This window comes from Argopecten irradians, chromosome 13, assembly GCF_041381155.1.
Source record: "Argopecten irradians isolate NY chromosome 13, Ai_NY, whole genome shotgun sequence".
NCBI lineage: Eukaryota > Metazoa > Mollusca > Bivalvia > Pectinida > Pectinidae > Argopecten > Argopecten irradians.
In genome coordinates, this window is record NC_091146.1 from 24,011,723 (window position 1) to 24,030,820 (window position 19,098).

The 19,098-nt window shown below is 36.3% G+C and overlaps 1 protein-coding gene across 1 annotated transcript in view; it reads left to right on the plus strand.

Annotated features, from left to right (window-relative positions):
• The window catches only part of LOC138305723 (uncharacterized), a 65,288-nt gene that overhangs the window by 8,120 nt on the left and 38,070 nt on the right, over positions 1-19,098 (plus strand). Inside the window, exons 3-10 of the mRNA XM_069246002.1 lie at positions 1,269-1,373; positions 2,071-2,351; positions 2,805-2,917; positions 4,072-4,227; positions 4,476-4,570; positions 5,004-5,162; positions 5,614-7,102; positions 8,431-9,914. Coding sequence (XP_069102103.1) covers positions 1,269-1,373; positions 2,071-2,351; positions 2,805-2,917; positions 4,072-4,227; positions 4,476-4,570; positions 5,004-5,162; positions 5,614-7,102; positions 8,431-9,914 — 3,882 coding nt within the window. The remainder of the gene's footprint in view (positions 1-1,268; positions 1,374-2,070; positions 2,352-2,804; positions 2,918-4,071; positions 4,228-4,475; positions 4,571-5,003; positions 5,163-5,613; positions 7,103-8,430; positions 9,915-19,098) is intronic.

Below are 19,098 nucleotides of genomic sequence, written 5' to 3' on the forward strand. Positions count from 1 at the left end.
GAGATTACTTAAAGTTTACCAAGGAGGCTCAGGTAATTATTTTAACATAACCATCTTGGAGGATTACTTAAAGTTTACCAAGGAGTCTCATCAGGTAATTATTTTAACATACGACCTTCATGGAAGATTACTTAAAGTTTACCAAGGAGGGTCAGGTAATTATTTTAACATACCACCATCATGGAGGATTACTTAAAGTTTACCAAGGAGGCTCAGGTAATTATTTTAACATACCACCGTCATGGAGGATTACTTAAAATTTACCAAGGAGGCCCAGGTAATTATTTTAACATAACCGTCATGGAGGATTACTTAAAGTTTACCAAGGAGGCCCAGGTAATTATTTTAACATACCACCGTCATGGAGGATTACTTAAAGTTTACCAAGGAGGCTCAGGTAATTATTTTAACATACCACCGTCATGGAGGATTACTTAAAGTTTACCAAGGAGGGTCAGGTAATTATTTTAACATACCATCGTCATGGAGGATTATGTAAGGTTTACCAAGGAGGCTCAGGTAATTATTTTAACATAACCATCATGGAGGATTACTTAAAGTTTACCAAGGAGGCCCAGGTAATTATTTTAACATAACTGTCATGGAGGGTTACTGAAAGTTTACCAAGAGGTCCCAGAAAATTATTTTAACATAACTGTCATGGAGGATTACTTAAAGTTTACCAAGGAGGCCCAGGTAATCATTTTAACATACCACTGTCATGGGGATTACTTAAAGTTTACCAAGGAGGCTCAGTTAATCATTTTAACATACAACTGTCATGGAGGATTACTTACCAAAGGCATTAATCATTTTAACATACCACTGGAGATTACTTAAGTTACAAGAGGCCCAGGTAATTATTTTAACATAACCGTCATGGAGGATTACTTAAAATTTTCCAAGGATCCGGAGGCTCAGGTAATTATTTTAACATACCACCCTCATGGAGGATTACTTAAAATTTTCCAAGGATCTGGAGGCTCAGGTTATCATTTTAGCATACGACCATCATGGAGGATTACTTAAAGTTTACCAAGGAGGCTCAGGTTATCATTTTAACATAACCGTCATGGAAGATAACTTAAAGTTTACCAAGGAGGTGGAACATGACCTACATAAGACTCTTTGTCTACCTGCAATATGCCAGCAGAGAACATAGATCAAAATACAGAAATTAAAATGCATGTTTTTAGTTATTGCTTTGTTGTAACCAAGATCAAACAACCTAGGTAGTACATACTAACTTTGAATGATTTGTCTTCCAGCTACGCCTGTCTTCTTACCAGAAAGTTCATGTTGTCCTCGGCAATGAGACATGTGACCTTGACTCGGCAATATCGGCAATCGTATACAGCTTCTTCCTTTACAAGGTAAATCATTTAATATTAGAGGTCATGTGTTAAATCATTTAATATTAGAGGTCATGTAACCTCAGCTCAACCATATTAAATCATGTTCTCTATTATAAAAATTCTTTTATTAAACATGTCTATAAAGACCACCCAAAGTTCATGTAACTTCAGCTAAACTATATTTAACCATTTTTTTATTATTATGTGATTTAATACTAACTAAAGCAGAAAATCTTAGATTTAAACCAACCAATGAACAAAGATCAATGACCTTGTCTGTATATAGTGGTCACTGGCTATTTAGTATCGGTCTTATTAAACAGGTTACTGTAATACAGAGGGGGTTTCTAAGGCAGGTACAGCCAAATCTCTTAGTCATCATAGCACATACTGTAATCCAACTTCTCGTGGATACCAAATTTCTTAGTATTCATTTCAAAACAAGTTCACAATGATTAAAATTTGTGTATTTTAAACATTGAATTTCAAAGGAAATTTCTATCAATAGATATGATGTTAATTCATGCAGATAAACTTTCATGAATTTATTTGGATTGTGATATTCGCGAAAGGAAATTGATGCCATACAAAGAAAGCCGGTTTACACTATTGTTTCAGCTATTGACAATGGTATGTTATTTACAATGTTATGGAAATATATAGAAGTTTGAGTGTTTGTTAACTGGTATTTGATAAATACTTTGTTTGTTTACAGACACTGAAGGAGGAAAGTTGTCTGGTTGTTCCTGTTCTAAACATACCCAGGAAAAAATACCCACTCCGTACAGAGACAACATTTCTTCTGGGCCGGCATGGTATCTCTGACAACCTTTTGACCTTTAGAGATGATCTTGATCTCTCTGATCTGCACTCTTCTAAGCGCCTGACCTTGACCTTAGTAGATCACAATGTAATGTCAGCATCAGATGCTGGCCTGGAAGATGCTGTTACCATGGTGATCGATCATCGCCCACGACAGCGGCCTGAAGATGACAAGTTTGTGAAAATTTGATTTCTTAATAACCTGTTCATAGCTTCAAAATTTGTTGTTCTGTATTTTCGTATAACAGAGTTATCTGCCCTTATTGGTAGGTACTGACTGTGATATCAGAAGTTTGCGAGCATTATGTCATACTTTCCAAAGAAAACTACGAGATCTTCTCGCATAAAATAACGACATCACAATGAATATCTACCTGCAAGGGAGGTAACTTTGGTATAAGGACTGGATATTTGAAGGTGATGGTTTGAGTCTATGAAATTTGATTAGAATTATTTTATATCAATGTTAACTTAGATAATGTTTTCAAAATGTTGATAATGTAAGGGTTTTTCTAAGAACTGTTCCACCAGGTTTAACTAGATACTTCAACATCACCATTACACAGAACAGTTGGCAGTGATAAAAGGGGAGGTAACTCTCACAGTAAAAGTGCAAATTTATTACAGAGTTTGTGTAATCATTGATACTACTGGTTCCTGCTCTACTCTGATTGCTGAGGAGCTGCTGATAAACAATGAGAATTTTGTTATGGATCATGAAGTGGCTGTTCTATTGTACGGTAAGAATCATTTAACTATTGGGTTCTGGATATTGGCAGATCTAAAGGGGTCTTATTGTTTTCATGACATTCTTTCCTTATTCTCAGAGTTTTCTTCGAAAATAATATATTTTTACCATTTCCTCCAATAGTACAAAGCTAAAGAATATTGTCCTATAGGTTGAGATTCTCCAATCTTACTCCTCAGCCTTGTGTTTGACCTTTGTACTCACTCTGAGTGAAACTAGGGGTCACATGAGATGAGGGGTCACTTTTAGTGTTACTGGGGGTCACATGAAACTAGGGGTCACTAGAGACTAGGGGCTAGGTGAGACCTGGGGTCACATGAAACTAGAGTTCACTCGAGTAAAACTAGGGGTCACGTGAGACTAGTGGTCACTCTGAGTGAGACTAGGGGTCACGTGAGACTAGTGGTCACTCTGAGTGTGACTAGGGGTCACATGAGATGAGGGGTCACTCTGAGTGAGACTAGGGGTCACATGAGACTAGGGGTCACTCTGAGTGAGACTAGGGGTCACATGAGACTAGGGGTTATATGAGATTAGAGGTCACTCTGAAAGAGACTAGGGGTCACATGAGACTAGGGGTCACTCTGAAAGAGACTAGGGGTCACATGAGACAAGAGGACAAGAGGTCACTCTTAGTGTGACTAGGGGGTCACATGAGACTAGTGGTCACACAGAGTGAGACTAGGGGTCACATGAGACTAGGGGTCACTCTGAGTGAGACTAGGGGTCATGTGAGACTAGAGGTCACTCTGAGTGAGACTAGGGGTCACGTGAGACTGCTGGTCACTCTGAGTGAAACTAGGGGTCATGTGAGACTAGAGGTCACTCAGAGTGAGACTAGGGGTCACCTAAGACTAGAGGTCACTCAGAGTGAGACTAGGGGTCACCTGAGACTAGTGGTCATTCTATGTGAGACCTGAGACTAGGTCATTCTATGTGAGACAAGGGGTCATGTGAGACTAGTGGTCACTCTGAGTGAGACTTTATATTAAGAGGTTTGGTCCTTAAATGTTCATAACTCTTTCATCTCATCCCTGTCCTATCACATTCTTGACATATTCTTTCATGTCCATGTTTCTTATGGGTACAGTGGCAATTATACAAGAATAAGAGTTATCTCCCTTCTCTCTAATTCTGTCATTATAGGAACAATCTTGGTGGACACTATTAACCAGAGTCCTACAGCAGGGAAAACAACTCCGCGAGACACAGCTGTTATACAGACCCTGGAAGGCTGGGTCTCTAATCAGGAAGGGAGAGAACTCTATGATCAGCTGCAGAAAGCCAAGTTCAACTTATCAGGTACATTGTTTGAATTTATAACCACCCAGTAATTACAAGCTTAAACTTAAGAAAATGAAAAAAAAAAATTTTGCTGAATTCTTGAAAAAAAGATTGATATGGCGACAACCGAAAATGACCAGTTAGACGACGTATTTCTATAGCTGTCAGCTACTTCAATTCATATTTACCATGATTGATGCTTGAAAAATCCTTATTATATCAAGGGGAAATAACTCTAATGGCATGTTACATTTTTGTTTTACCAGGACTAAGTAACACTGACATACTAGAGAAGGATTTAAAGATGGTGGCAGGAAGTTGTTGTGTGGTTGCCATGGCATCCGTGTCTATGGAAATGCAGGTAAGTCTCTATTCCAGTGCTGTACATGAGTCAATTTATAGTTTACAAGGTATATCCATATTTCTTTGCGTTTTGATTGTTTCCTGGAATTTTATCAAACTTTTAATCTTTTTTCAGTTTCATAACACAGAAAATAATTGATGTTTTATTTTGATTACGAGTTGGATTTTTGAGATCAATTTTCAAAATAAAACAAAACTACAACCAGGTACCATTAGTCATACCTGATGATATCACCAAAGAAAGAAAAAAAAACACACCAGGTTTTCAGCTAATTGTTAAATTAAACAAGAATAAATGTGACCTGCTGTCTGCAAAAAAAAATAAAAAAAATAATAATAAATTTTAAAAAAACGAAACGCCATCAAAATCTTGTTCTGAAATGTCCAGCTCTGATGGAGGGGGCATCTATATAAAATATCATATTTTGCAGGAGTTTATCAGTAGGGCAAACTTCTTAGATGACTGCCAGGAGTTTGTACGTGAGAAAGGAGCGACCATTTTACTAATTATGACACTTAGTACAGACAGTACAGGGGAACCCAGGCGACAACTGTCTGTGTATTCATCAAACAGAGACTTGGCTAGCAAGGTAACAATACATGTAGATGGAGTTTCTCAAAGCAAGGATCAGAGACTTAAGTTTTTTCCTGATGTAAATATGTCAGATTTTTTTTACTTAAGTCTGTTTTTTACTTCAGTTTGTTTCGAGAAATCTGAGTGTGGTATGAACCATTTAAAAGAAGAGGAATAAATGTTGTTCTTTGGTAATGCACCATACATCTACAAATAAACAAATGAACGATTTTGACTCGAAACAAAAAAATTGATTTAGCCCATTCACAATCCAGTGAAATACATATGATTTATTAGTTAGCTTTTCTTGTACAGATTAAGTTTTCATGATTACAACTGTACATCCTGTGAAAATATCACAGAAATTTACCAGCTGTATAGTATTTGTAGGTCATAGATTTCATCAACTGTGTAAGGTTCCCTTAGGTGAATTTTTTCATTAGAAATTATTGTTCTTTGTTTTTTAGCTCACATCAATGTTGGAGAAATCTGACGATCCAAACCTTGGTCTTTCACCACTGCCTGTCGGCCATGATGGATTGAGCTGTTATACCCAGGGTAATGTTAAGGCGTCCAGAAAGAAAGTTTTACCTCTCGTCACTGATTTCTGTAACACAGTTACCTCCCCTAGTGGTACGACCGACAACACAGGTGTCTCCCTTGAAAATACAAATCAAAACTCTGTAAATTCCACAGAAAATGATAGACACTCCCATGTAGTCCCAACGTTGAACTTTGTGAATTTTGACGATGACCTTGGAGAGTTGAATGAAGCAGACATTTTAGAGTCGCCAAGGACACCTGATGTCATGGTTACTGGTGTGAATGGGTGTTCTGGGAATTCCTCCGCGACAACGTCCCGTCCCGGGTCAGGTTACCCGAGTTATCCTGTCACCCCACCTAACAGCTACATGGATGGTGGGTTTATGGGTAAGGAACAAACATTACCAAGTTTTAACAGCTCGGAAATGTTACGGAAGATCCAGGATAAGAAAGCATCACTTTCTACCAATAGTGGGAATCCTTCGTGTAGTGGATCTGCAGGTAACAGCGTGCCATACACACCACAAAACAGCGTGATTGACGGAGGATTTGACTGGTTCGCCAAGGAACAAAATCTTCCCAGCTTTAACAGCTCAGATATGGTGCAGAAGATTCAACAAAAGAGGTCGTCCATGGGAGATAACTCTGATTTCAGTCTCGGTGGTGATTTAATGATGTCGCAAGGAGAGAGACATAATGATTATGTGCCATTTACTCCACAGAACAGTTACATGGAGAGTAACAAGTTTAATTCTTACATGGACCAGTCTGTAGATCCAGGACTTCTGAGTTCCCACCTAGAGGCCATTAAAGGCCATAGGTCAGAGGTCGGAAGTCACAGTCCAGAGGTCAGAAGTCATAGTCCAGAGGTTGTGATTTCAAATCAAAATAATGTGACTCATTCCAACAGTGATAATGTAACTAATGCGACTGATAATCTGAAAGGTGACCTTGAATCTGACCAAGGTCAACCTATAGAGGATAATAATGTAGTTGCCATGGAGATTGCTCTTGCCATGTTGAGGGATGCTGACACAGATGCAGAATTTAGTGAGTCAAACTTGACATTTGACAGAGATGATCCTGGTAACTATGATAACCAAGGATCAAATCAAGGTCAAAATCAGAGTCAGGATAGAGGAAATATCAATGAAGGTGAAGGTCACTCTCCACAAGGTGACCTTCATGGTGAACGAGGTAAAGGTTCCTGTGATGATGTTCAAGAAGAGATTGTGTTTAAGGAGTATGTCCACTCACTAGCTGGACAAATGATTGCAAACGCTGTCGAAATATTCCCTAATATGTCCAATCCTGATGTGGCCAAGAGCATCATGGGAATTCTCCAACCAAGCATGGGAGAGAACTCTTCATATCCACTTGAAATGGCTTTTAACAAAGGCCTTACATTTCCAGGTAAACATCTTTTCATTGATCAACAATTGTACATGTTTTTACTGTATCTTAAATGGTAGTAGAATAGAGTTTTGGTGGGGTATATGATATATTGGTGTATCTTATACTGTACGTTTATAAAAACTAGTGGTGCACGGTATTATCGGTATACCGATATATCCAGGTTCAATTTGAAAACGATACGTATCGCGGTACAATTTAGTCGTATCGGTTCACTCGGAATCATTCGGGGATTTTCCGTATATTTCCGTGAAATTTTCGTTTTTGACAGGACATATTTTAAAATGACCATTTTTATAAAAATTAAAACTAAAATATATGTTTTTAACAACATTTCAGCCAACTGTATAGGTTAAAATGGATTTTTGGGATGTTATTATACGTAGATTACGATCGATCTTGTGCTTAGTAACATTTCAAAATGGCGGCCTTCATAGGCACGGATGATAACCTCGTAAAAAATCCCGAAGCAAAAGCGGCTGTATGACAGCATTTTGGTCTTATAGTACATAAAGGGGAACTAAATAGCGAGGAAAACATCGCTAGTGTCGTTTGTGTAGGGCAATCGTTAAATGTAGTGGCGGGACAACGAACCTGACGACTCACTTGCAGCTAACGTCCCGTCAGGTAGTAAGTGTGTGCAAAACATCGAGCGATAGTAACACAGACATATCTCGCATTTTACAGATAGAAACAAGAATAAAAGTGATAAATTGACAAATTTATTTCATACTCTTTTGAGGTGATTGACAGAAAAAAAACATGCAATTCTTATTGTACAAAATAATACCAAAAATCATGATACGTATCATAATACACTTATGATGTATCGTGATATATCGCGATACAAAATTTTTCGCGATACCCATCCCTAATAAAAACTGAAATCATTAAAAAGGCCTTTATGTTATATACTACGGGGCAACTTAAGCTTATAATTATCATCAGGAAAATCCTGGCAAATCACACATTGCCTTATCACTTCCGTATTTCTATCGACAATAGTGGACATATATGTTTTTAAAGGTTACAAGAGATGTCTACTTGTAAGGCTGACATATATAGTGAAGAATATAACATAAACGACGGAAACATCTAACAAATTAAGGGACTACGCATTATCCAAAACAAGTTCGCAAATATTGAGCATTCGTGGATTTAGAATCAAATGGAAATACATATCAGTATAAATGCTGTAGATATTAATTTGCGGAGATAAAATTTTACGAATATTCTTGAACCACAAAATTTGCAAAAGTGAATTCCATGTAAAAGAAAGTTGAAAGTATTTAGGTTACCATGGTAATTTTGTTTCTTGTGATTTTCAGTTCAATTAAAGAAAACACCAAGTTCAGCGTCCATCACTGTGGAGACTGATTATCTCTCCCGTATTGACCCACTCCATGGCAACCTTGACCTTGCGACCTCCGGTGAGAAGGAAGTAATTGAATGTACCAGTTTCAGGAAGATAAGTGATGACCAGGATATAGAGGCCCTACAGGGGAAATCCTGGTATACAGTCATACAAGATTTAGAAACCATGAAAGGAAGTGACGCGACATGTACAGGCGACCAGAATGGGGAAAATTCTTCAGATTTACCTAAAAACTTTGAAGCCTCTAAAGTTTCAGAAATTCCGAGAAACTTTGAATCTTTAGACAGAGAATCAGAATCAGATTTACCAAAAAATGTGCAGGCTCTCAGAAATAGTTCCTTAAATAACGTAGACGCTGTGAAAAAAATGGTTCATGTAGAAAAACCCTTTCTTCACCCTACAAATTGTGTTAATTCAGTAGAAAATAGACAGAATCCTGGGATTGTGTTGTCGCCATGTAGTGGGGAGGTAGCTAGTCTGTCGGCTGTTAAGAACATAGAGGAGTATGCTAGTCATCTTATCAGGGAAATCTTAGCAACAGCAATCGCCGTGGTAACCAAATCAGAAAAGATGTCTCTGGAAACCATAGACTCTGACAGACTTATAACAGATGATATTAGTTGTAGTGATGTTTTTGAAGAGAAAGACCAATCAGAACTCTCTGATGAAATGCAGGAATTATATCCATTGACTGCAGGTGGCAGCACTGGTGGTAATACATTTTCACCGGATGGAGCCACCTGTTCTCTTCCACCAGTAGATGGCGCCTCGTCTGATAGTTCGGACAGTTGCTCCACAACAACAGAGGGAAGTTATAGAATTGTGATGAGTCCTGATACGGAAAATCTGGAAGGTCAAACAATTAGTCAAGGTCATGAAGAAACTGGTTGTGAAAATAGAGGACTTTTGAATGGTCAGAAGATTCGAGGACTTTCCACAGAGGAGATAGAGAAATGGAACGATCATGGACATTATGAGTCGGGTGAAATGTACAGTGACCATGCTGTACAAAACAATTTAACGAAGAATGTTGAAGAAGTGTTAAGGAAAACTTCAAATCACCAATTAAATACTGTAGACAGTAGTGTTAATGTCAAGTCTGTGGAAGGTGTGTCTCAGTCTGCTAACATATCAGGTGAAAATGGTTGTGATTCAAAGGGGGATAACTCTAGTCAAATTAATAAATTAAGTAAGGGAGGTAACTCTCTAGCAAACGGTGCCAAATCTGACAGCTGTCATCCTGATGTGGTGACCAGTCATGTGCCAAATTGTAACACAGACTATACTAAAGCGACACCTAGTGGGAGTCTGCAGGAGAAGAAGGGAGATAATCCCAAACAGAAGGGAAAGGGAAATAACTCCAAACACAGCATTACAGATCAGATCACAGTAAAAAGTGAAGCCCCAAGTCAGAGTTTCCAAAATGAAGACAAAGTGGTAAGTAAACTTATATATATATACATTACAATAGTTCTGGCATTGTCTGTTTAAAATAATTTTATTTCCTGTTTTTGTATACAATCCGCTATGTACCCACATTCCTATAGATTTAAACTCCTGCTCTCCTTCGATTCCGATACTTCTCCTATGATCTTTCACCATAAATATGTCCCTGATTCCAAATAAGCCAAAATCTCAATCAAATTAAAGACTGTGATGACCAAGTGGTTAAAATGTCCATATACATGTATATAATAATAACTGAATTAGGCCTCCATCTGTGGGTTGCAAGTTCGAATCCCATGTGGAACCAAATTTATCAAATCATAATACACATCTCTGCGTTGATTGGCTCTCCAAACTTAATTGACCAATCAAAGTCGAGAAAACAAATGTACTATACACACATATTTATATACTAATATGGTGATTAGAGACACAAATTTGTCAATCGAAAATTTCAAAGGACTATATTGAGCAAATGGATGGTATATAGACATATATACTAACATACCGGTAAGTATGTGTTCTACCTTACTTTCATTCTTAGGGCCGCAGTGGCCAAGTTGTTAAGATGTCTCGACCTTTTACCACAATCCCTCCACCTCTGGGGTCATGGGTCCGAATCCCATGTGGGGCAGTTGCCAGGTACTGACCGCTGGTCAGTAGTTTTTCTCCGGGTACTCTGAATTTCCTCCATCAACAAACTTGACATGTCCTTACATGACCATGGCTGTTTAAAAGGACGTTCAACTATATGAATAAAACCAAAAGTCTATAGAGCCAAACGCTAGTGGTCTTTACCAGGCAGTTACATGTACTATTGAGTGGCTTTTATTTGAAAGGAAGTAAATATTGCAATATTCGCACTCAAGTTTTAACTTATTTCCGATAACTTCACTACCTGTGATTCAAATGAAAAGAATGAAAGGTAAGATAACATGCATAGATCTGCAATGATATACATGATGTATGGGTGTCCTATTACCACAAGCTCAACACCTCTGGGTCATGAGTTTGAATCCCATGTGGGCAGTCTCAAGGTACTTACTGCTGGTTAGTGGGGTTTTTTCGGGTACTTCGGTTTTCCACCACCATCAAACCTGGCACGTCCTTATACAGTGTAACTTCCCGAAACTGAACCTTCTCAAAACGGATTACTTCTAGAAACCTACATGGATGTCATGTACGGAATGAATTCCTCTTTATTAATAGTAAATAAAACTTCTCAAAACTGATCCCTCCCAATTCCGAATATTGGACCGATTTTGAGATCGGAATAGTCAAATGTAACTAAAATACACCTCTGAAAACTGGCCTTACCTGAGCGACACTGATATTTTGCATTGAGGTGTGATCATGATCAACCGACCATGAAATACACACATAATACACACATACCTGTATCCATAGTTGTCGCATGCCATGTCCTGGAGCATGTACAGTGGAACTCGGTTAAAATACGAACTCGAAGGGACCGAGATAAAACTTCAAGTTATCCGAGTGATCGAATTAAACAAGTTATCATGTCTTCTGACGATCTCTTTACTTGGTAAAGATAGAATAGTTCCATGTCGTAAAATAATGTGAACAAGAGAGATGTCAAAATAGCCGATGGTAGTTGCAAAATTATAACAATAAAACCTAAACCTATAATTTAAAATGCTGTTCTACGGCAGATTTATGAATAAGAAAAACAGCATTTTCGGCGAACTCGTTGTCCACAAAATCTCATTTCCAGTTAAAAGAACATTTTATGTATGAATTTGGTCATTCAGACTCGAAATTTACATCGTATTATCCAAGTTCTTTGAGTTTTCCGAATTCGATTTATCCAAGTTCTTTAAACAAAAATAAAGAGATAATTCGGCGGGGACCGGCAAAATACTTTGTATTAAGCCGGTTTGTCGGATTATCTGAGTTCGTATCTACCAAGTTCCACTGTATATAATATTACATGGCCCTGGCTGTTTATAGGACATTAAACTAAACAAACCAAATCAATGATACATTATATACAGGACACAATGTGTATAACGATATAATGAATGTGATAAGATGCATATCATGCATGGACATATTTTCCGCTGAAAAAAATTTAAGGCAATAAGATAGTGAAAAACTTTATCTGATAGGTAATCATGGTCACAAATCATAACAAATAGTACAGTAATGCACTAGCACTATAATTTTCATGGAGATTTTAAGAGTGAACCATAGCTTAAATAAAGTTTTGTATCATAAGAAGAACATATCTTCTGTTTGAATAACTTTTTTTAAATGAAGAAAAAGGAAGCATCAGATTGATTTGGTGTGACACAGTTAAACATCTCAATACTGTTTACGATACAAGTAGATGTATAGTTGTAGCACTAAACTTGTAACTAGCATATGCATGTACCTGTTCAATATTTATTATTTTATCTCTGAAGGACCCTAGCGCGAATCCTGAGTAATGGTTAATTTAGGGTATCGCTATAGTTGTAGGTTTGGAAAGTAAAGGATTTTTTTTTTTTTTTTTATTAATTAATGTCCTATTGACAGCCAGGGTCATGTAAGGACGGCCTCCAAAACATGCACCTCGCACACATACACACAACACACCGTATACATGGGTAGGAAGCAAAGGAAAGCCTGAGTACCTGTAGGAAAAACATTTATCTCAAAACTTGCCCGTCCAGCCATGTCATATGACAGCCATGTCATAAATATTGTAAGACATAACACAAATATGACGTCACATGTAGTTTTACATCATAATCTATATATGACGTCGCACAAATATTTATTGTTTTATATAGAGACGAAATTAAAAGTTTCAATTATATTTGTACGGTAAAAGTTATGTGATAAATAGAATCTTACACTCATGACTATGTAATATGAAATTTATCAAACTCGTTAAAGAATTTGATATGCCACTCACCTAAAGGCGCGTGGCATATTAAATTATTGAACTCGTTTGATAAATTTCATATTACATAGCCACTCATGTAAAATCCCCCATGTAACCCTATAGAAGTTGTTAGAATTATATCTATCTGATGGTTAGATATCGATGCAATAGTAATTAAAGTAACATTTAAATCCTAAGTGTAAAAACGACTCTGAATAATTCACAGGTCTATAATGAAGCAGAAGGTTCATGAAGGAATTTGTTGTGAAACGGTCATGTAAAATGCAATTTTTCTGGTTAAAAATTCTTTGTGATTAGCTGGAAAAGTACTAGTGCAAGGGATGTCAGGGGAAGTTTGTGTGGTCTTGATTTTCAGTCCGTCCATCTGTTTCTTGGAGCTAATTAACAGGCGGATAATTTCAATTAGCAGATCTGAAGCTGTCTGGAGGGTTTCATAAATATTGATTGCAAACTTGCAGAAATGTTTGCAATTAGTTTTGTCTTTTTTTTTTATTCGGAATTACTTTTTGTCTAATTTGTTCAATAAAAAAATAGATGAAGAAAATGATAACGTTGCTTTTCAATATTGTGATTCAAGACTACAAGCTTATCTTATTACCATGACCTAACAGTGATTTTTCAGGGGTGGATGGGTGTTGCCTTTTGGGCTAATAAAGGAAAGAGAAATTTTGCTTTTATTTCTCAATCTTATGTGAATATTTTCCCAAATCCAAAACATAGACACAATTCCCCAATGAAGTACAAGTCCCTGAAATTATAGAGTACAACAATCATTGTATAAAGAAATAAAGATTGATCATTCACAGATCACAGAATGTCACAAAAAGTTTTCAATAACCGTATTCGTCTTAATTAGTACCGGGGTGCTTATTACGTACATGTATAGGCAACCAAGTTTGTAATATGAAATAATTAGAAAAAAAGTCAGCTATATTTCAACTCATTCTGTACTCAGGGCACCTTAATCACTTTTTCCGTTGATATGCATCATATTTTACGTCATGATCAATCCAAGGTCCCACAGCCTCTGTGAATAGGTACCTCTTCAAGTTAATCTCATGAACCTGGAACTGTCGTCTTGTGAGCAGGGTACTGTGTCATGATCGCTATCCAATCGATTGCCGGATGGCCAGTTTTCAATCAAACCGCACGTGACATTCCATTTTGTATTGTGTAAGCTACGATGTTTGCTCCGCATGTTTGCTCCGACATTGAATAGGTACACATGCATTTTTCGATGTTTTCACCTGGCTATATTTCGCCTTGCGAGCATTCAATTCATATGGGAATGATTCGCAAGTTTGTAAAAATGACATAGCATAAATTTCATGTAATATATTTGGGATAAAACGTCAAAGTAAAAATTGTTGTATAATCCACGAGATCCAATAATAGCGTTTATATAACTAAAAAAAATTCTCCGGAAGAAAGAGAGGCACTTAGAGGGGGAAGGTGCACATGCTAATTACGACGAATACAGCCTATTTCAGTGTTTCTTTATAAATTATCTAATAAATGATCAAACAAAAAAGGGGTTCATGACTATTAGATATAGATAAGGTAAGTTCCCATGTATCTAAATATTAAAATTTGAACATTTTTCCCATCAAACAGTAGTTCAATCAGCTCAGGTGTTTGACATTTTCTTGATACACATATAGCTTCAAGGGGATTTGATTTTGAGAATAATGAGTATTTAACGTTTTAGAATGTATAGTTGTAGCACTAAACTTGTAACTAGCATATGCATGTACCTGTTCAATATTTATTATTTTATCTCTGAAGGACCCTAGCGCGAATCCTGAGTAATGGTCAATTTAGGGTATTCCTATAGTTGTAGGTTTGGAAAGTAAAGGATTTTTTTTTTTTTTTTTATTAATTAATGTCCTATTGACAGCCAGGGTCATGTAAGGACGGCCTCCAAAACATGCACCTCGCACACATACACACAACACACCGTATACATGGGTAGGAAGCAAAGGAAAGTCTGAGTACCTGTAGAAAAAACATTTATCTCAAAACTTGCCCGTCCAGCCATGTCATATGACAGCCATGTCATAAATAAGACATAACACAAATACGACGTCACATGTAGTTTTACATCATAATCTATATATGACGTCGCACAAATATTTATTGTTTTATATAGAGACAAAATTAAAAGTTTCAATTATATTTGTACGGTAAAAGTTATGTGATAAATAGAATCTTACACTCATGACTATGTAATATGAAATTTATCAAACTCGTTAAAGAATTTGATATGCCACTCACCTAAAGGCGCGTGGCATATTAAATTATTGAACTCGTTTGATAAATTTCATATTACATAGCCACTCATGTAAAATCCCCCATGTAACCCTATAGAAGTTGTTAGGATTATATCTATCTGATGGTTAGATATCGATGCAATAGTAATTAAAGTAACATTTAAATCCTAAGTGTAAAAACGACTCTGAATAATTCACAGGTCTATAATGAAGCAGAAGATCCATGAAGGAATTTGTTGTGAAACGGTCATGTAAAATGCAATTTTTCTGGTTAAAAATTCTTTGTGATTAGCTGGAAAAGTACTAGTGCAAGGGATGTCAGGGGAAGTTCGTGTGGTCTTGATTTTCAGTCCGTCCATCTGTTTCTTGGAGCTAATTAACAGGCGGATAATTTCAATTAGCAGATCTGAAGCTGTCTGGAGGGTTTCATAAATATTGATTGCAAACTTGCAGAAATGTTTGCAATTAGTTTTGCCTTTTTTTTTTATTCGGAATTACTTTTTGTCTAATTTGTTCAATAAAAAAATAGATGAAGAAAATGATAACGTTGCTTTTCAATATTGTGATTCAAGACTACAAGCTTATCTTATTACCATGACCTAACAGTGATTTTTCAGGGGTGGATGGGTGTTGCCTTTTGGGCTAATAAAGGAAAGAGAAATTTTGCTTTTATTTCTCAATCTTATCTGAATATTTTTTCCCAAATCCAAAACATAGACACAATTCCCCAATGAAGTACAAGTCCCTGAAATTATAGAGTACAACAATCATTGAAAGAAATAAAGACTGATCATTCACAGATCACAGAATGTCACAAAAAGTTTTCAATAACCATATTCGTCTTAATTAGTACCGGGGTGCTTATTACGTACATGTATAGGCAACCAAGTTTGTAATATGAAATAATTAGAAAAAAAGTCAGCCATATTTCAACTCATTCCGTACTCAGGGCACCTTAATCACTTTTTCCGTTGATATGCATCATATTTTACGTCATGATCAATCCAAGGTCCCACAGCCTCTGTGAATAGGTACCTCTTCAAGTTCATCTCATGAACCTGGAACTGTCGTCTTGTGAGCAGGGTACTGTGTCATGATCGCTATCCAATCGATTGCCGGATGGCCAGTTTTCAATCAAACCGCACGTGACATTCCATTTTGTATTGTGTAAGCTACGATGTTTGCTCCGCATGTTTGCTCCGACATTGAATAGGTACACATGCATTTTTCGATGTTTTCACCTGGCTATATTTCGTCTTGCGATCATTCAATTCATATGGGAATGATTCGCAAGTTTGTAAAAATGACATAGCATAAATTTCATGTAATATATTTGGGATAAAACGTCAAAGTAAAAAATGTTGTATAATCCACGAGATCCAATAATAGCGTTTATATAACTAAAAAAAATTCTCCGGAAGAAAGAGAGGCACTTAAAGGGGGAAGGTGCACATGCTAATTACGACGAATACAGCCTATTTCAGTGTTTCTTTATAAATTATCTAATAAATGATCAAACAAAAAAGGGGTTCATGACTATTAGATATAGATAAGGTAAGTTCCCATGTATCTAAATATTAAAATTTGAACATTTTTCCCATCAAACAGGTAGTTCAATCAGCTCAGGTGTTTGACATTTTCTTGATACACATATAGCTTCAAGGGGATTTGCGTTTGAGAATAATGTGTATTTGGCGTTTCAGTATGTGTTGCCATTTGCATCAGCACTGTAAACATTCATTTTCACTATAATAAAATTCTAGTTTTGTGTATTAGTAAAGATAAATATGTATAAAATATTGACAATTGTATAACATATTGGAAATTTATAATGTGGAAATTTATAATGTTACAAAATGGACGTAATAAAATGTTATTCCATAATATTCCGAAAATACTTCTTAAAATTTCTTGATAATTTCTTTCTTAGAAAGTATATAAGTATATAAATAATTATGCATGTACTTGATATGTGTAAATTAATAAATTTTCCAATTAGGAGTGTTACACATGTAATCCACTTGACAAACTTTTTGCTCTTTTCCCCACCAAACTGAGTGTAAACAAACATCATCTTATGTGTATATCCTAAGTATTACGTGTGTGTACTTTGATCAACAGTATCATACATCCTGTTAGAGCCTCACCAGACTATCATACATAACTTGTTCCCCGTGGGGAGCCCCTGTACTCAGTCTAGTCACAGGAAGTTCTTCCCAACTTTTTGCATCATCAGCCCCTAGCAGTTCACAGTGGATAGAGTTTCCCAGACAAGGGACTATAAGGATCTGTCTTAGTGGTTCGGGAGTTAATTAAGGGTCAGTTAATTGATCCCTAGGGAATCCTAAGGGTGCTAGGGTACAGTAGACAGTAGAACCATCCGAATCAGACTTCAGCAGCCTTAGAGGGGTGTAGTGTGACCTACAGAGGCAGTCAGCCGATTCACTGGAGGTAAACACATTCACTACAGTGTATCCCAGTGTTGTTTATAAACTTAAGGAAGTTTTCCTGGGGATCTATATCATCTAATATACAGGTGAGATTGATAGATAGTTAGGAGTACCATACACTATATATAGGTATATCAGTATGGGATATCATGTTCATTTACTAAGTTTTTAATACTATGATATATATAATGTTCCTGGTAACTTCTAAACTATACATTATGTACATGGGATACATACTACTAACTGGACACTGACCAATATCGTCCAAACCAGTTCTGCCCATACAAACTGTCAACTGATGAATGTTTTATGTAGTTTCATTGAATATACTTTCCTTATATTCGAGAGGTAAGATGATCCTGTGTACGTACATTTATGACAAGCTAAAGACACTATCATAAATGATTAAATATTAATTAAGATTCCTATCAGTTTTGTCAACTATTATATACATATTACATGTTTATAGGTGATTATACTGGTGAAAGTGTTAAGGTGGATGAACATCGATCACACCACAAGACGCTGATTAAAGCTCATGGATAAAAATACAATAACTACCCTTATTCCCTGTTACCTCCCTATCTTTTAATTCTCATTTTCCTTTCTTTTTCTTTTCTTACCTCCCCCCCTCCTCTTAATAAAAACCAATGTAATTTCTTGTGTATGAGAGAGGAAACTTAATGCCAGAATGGAAGGAAATTGGAGACAAGTAATTTATGTGTATAAATGGCAAATTATATGTATAAATGGCAAATGCAGTTTTAGTTGAAACATTGTTTGAAAAGTAAAAAAAAAAAAATTGGAAAAAAAAAAACTGAAAAAAAAAGAAAAGAATACAATAACTAATTGGGGGTATAAGATGTTTTTAAAACAGGTACTGTATATATAGCTGTACTCCTAAACAGATGATATTTGTCCCATCTAAGCAAAATGTCTGCTCCTTACCTGAATGTATAAATAGTCCTAACGGACTGTAAACTATAATACAGGAATTTGGGGCGTAAATCAAATCATACACTGTAATTATAGCTAAGAGGTGGGAGTTTGTGATATTTTGCTTTGGCAGCACACTCCACAGGGTACTGGCAAGATTAAATGCCAACTTCATAAATTTTGGCTGCTGTATTAGGAAGTTCTATATATATATATATACCTTATCAAATATCTGTACATGTGCAGAGAAGGAAGTGGATTGTTTACAAACAAATTATCAACGACACTCCTACTTAAATTCCTCCGTAGTCTATTTATAGAAACCGTGACAAACAGATATGACCCTTGGATAAAACTTATAGGTTAAAGTTTACAAATTCTCATAACAGGGAATGGTGTATCAATATACAGTTAAACATAAAACAACTTTTCTTTAGTTATCTCTGAACTGACCATCAACCAAAGAAATTAATTCATAACTTCATTTTGTAAAATTCAGGAATAAAGTAATTGAGAAGTAAGAACATGAGAAATTTTAGAGCTTGGATGGGCTCACACCAACCCTCTGATGTTGAATGGTCGTAACAGATTTAAAATGAGGTTTATGA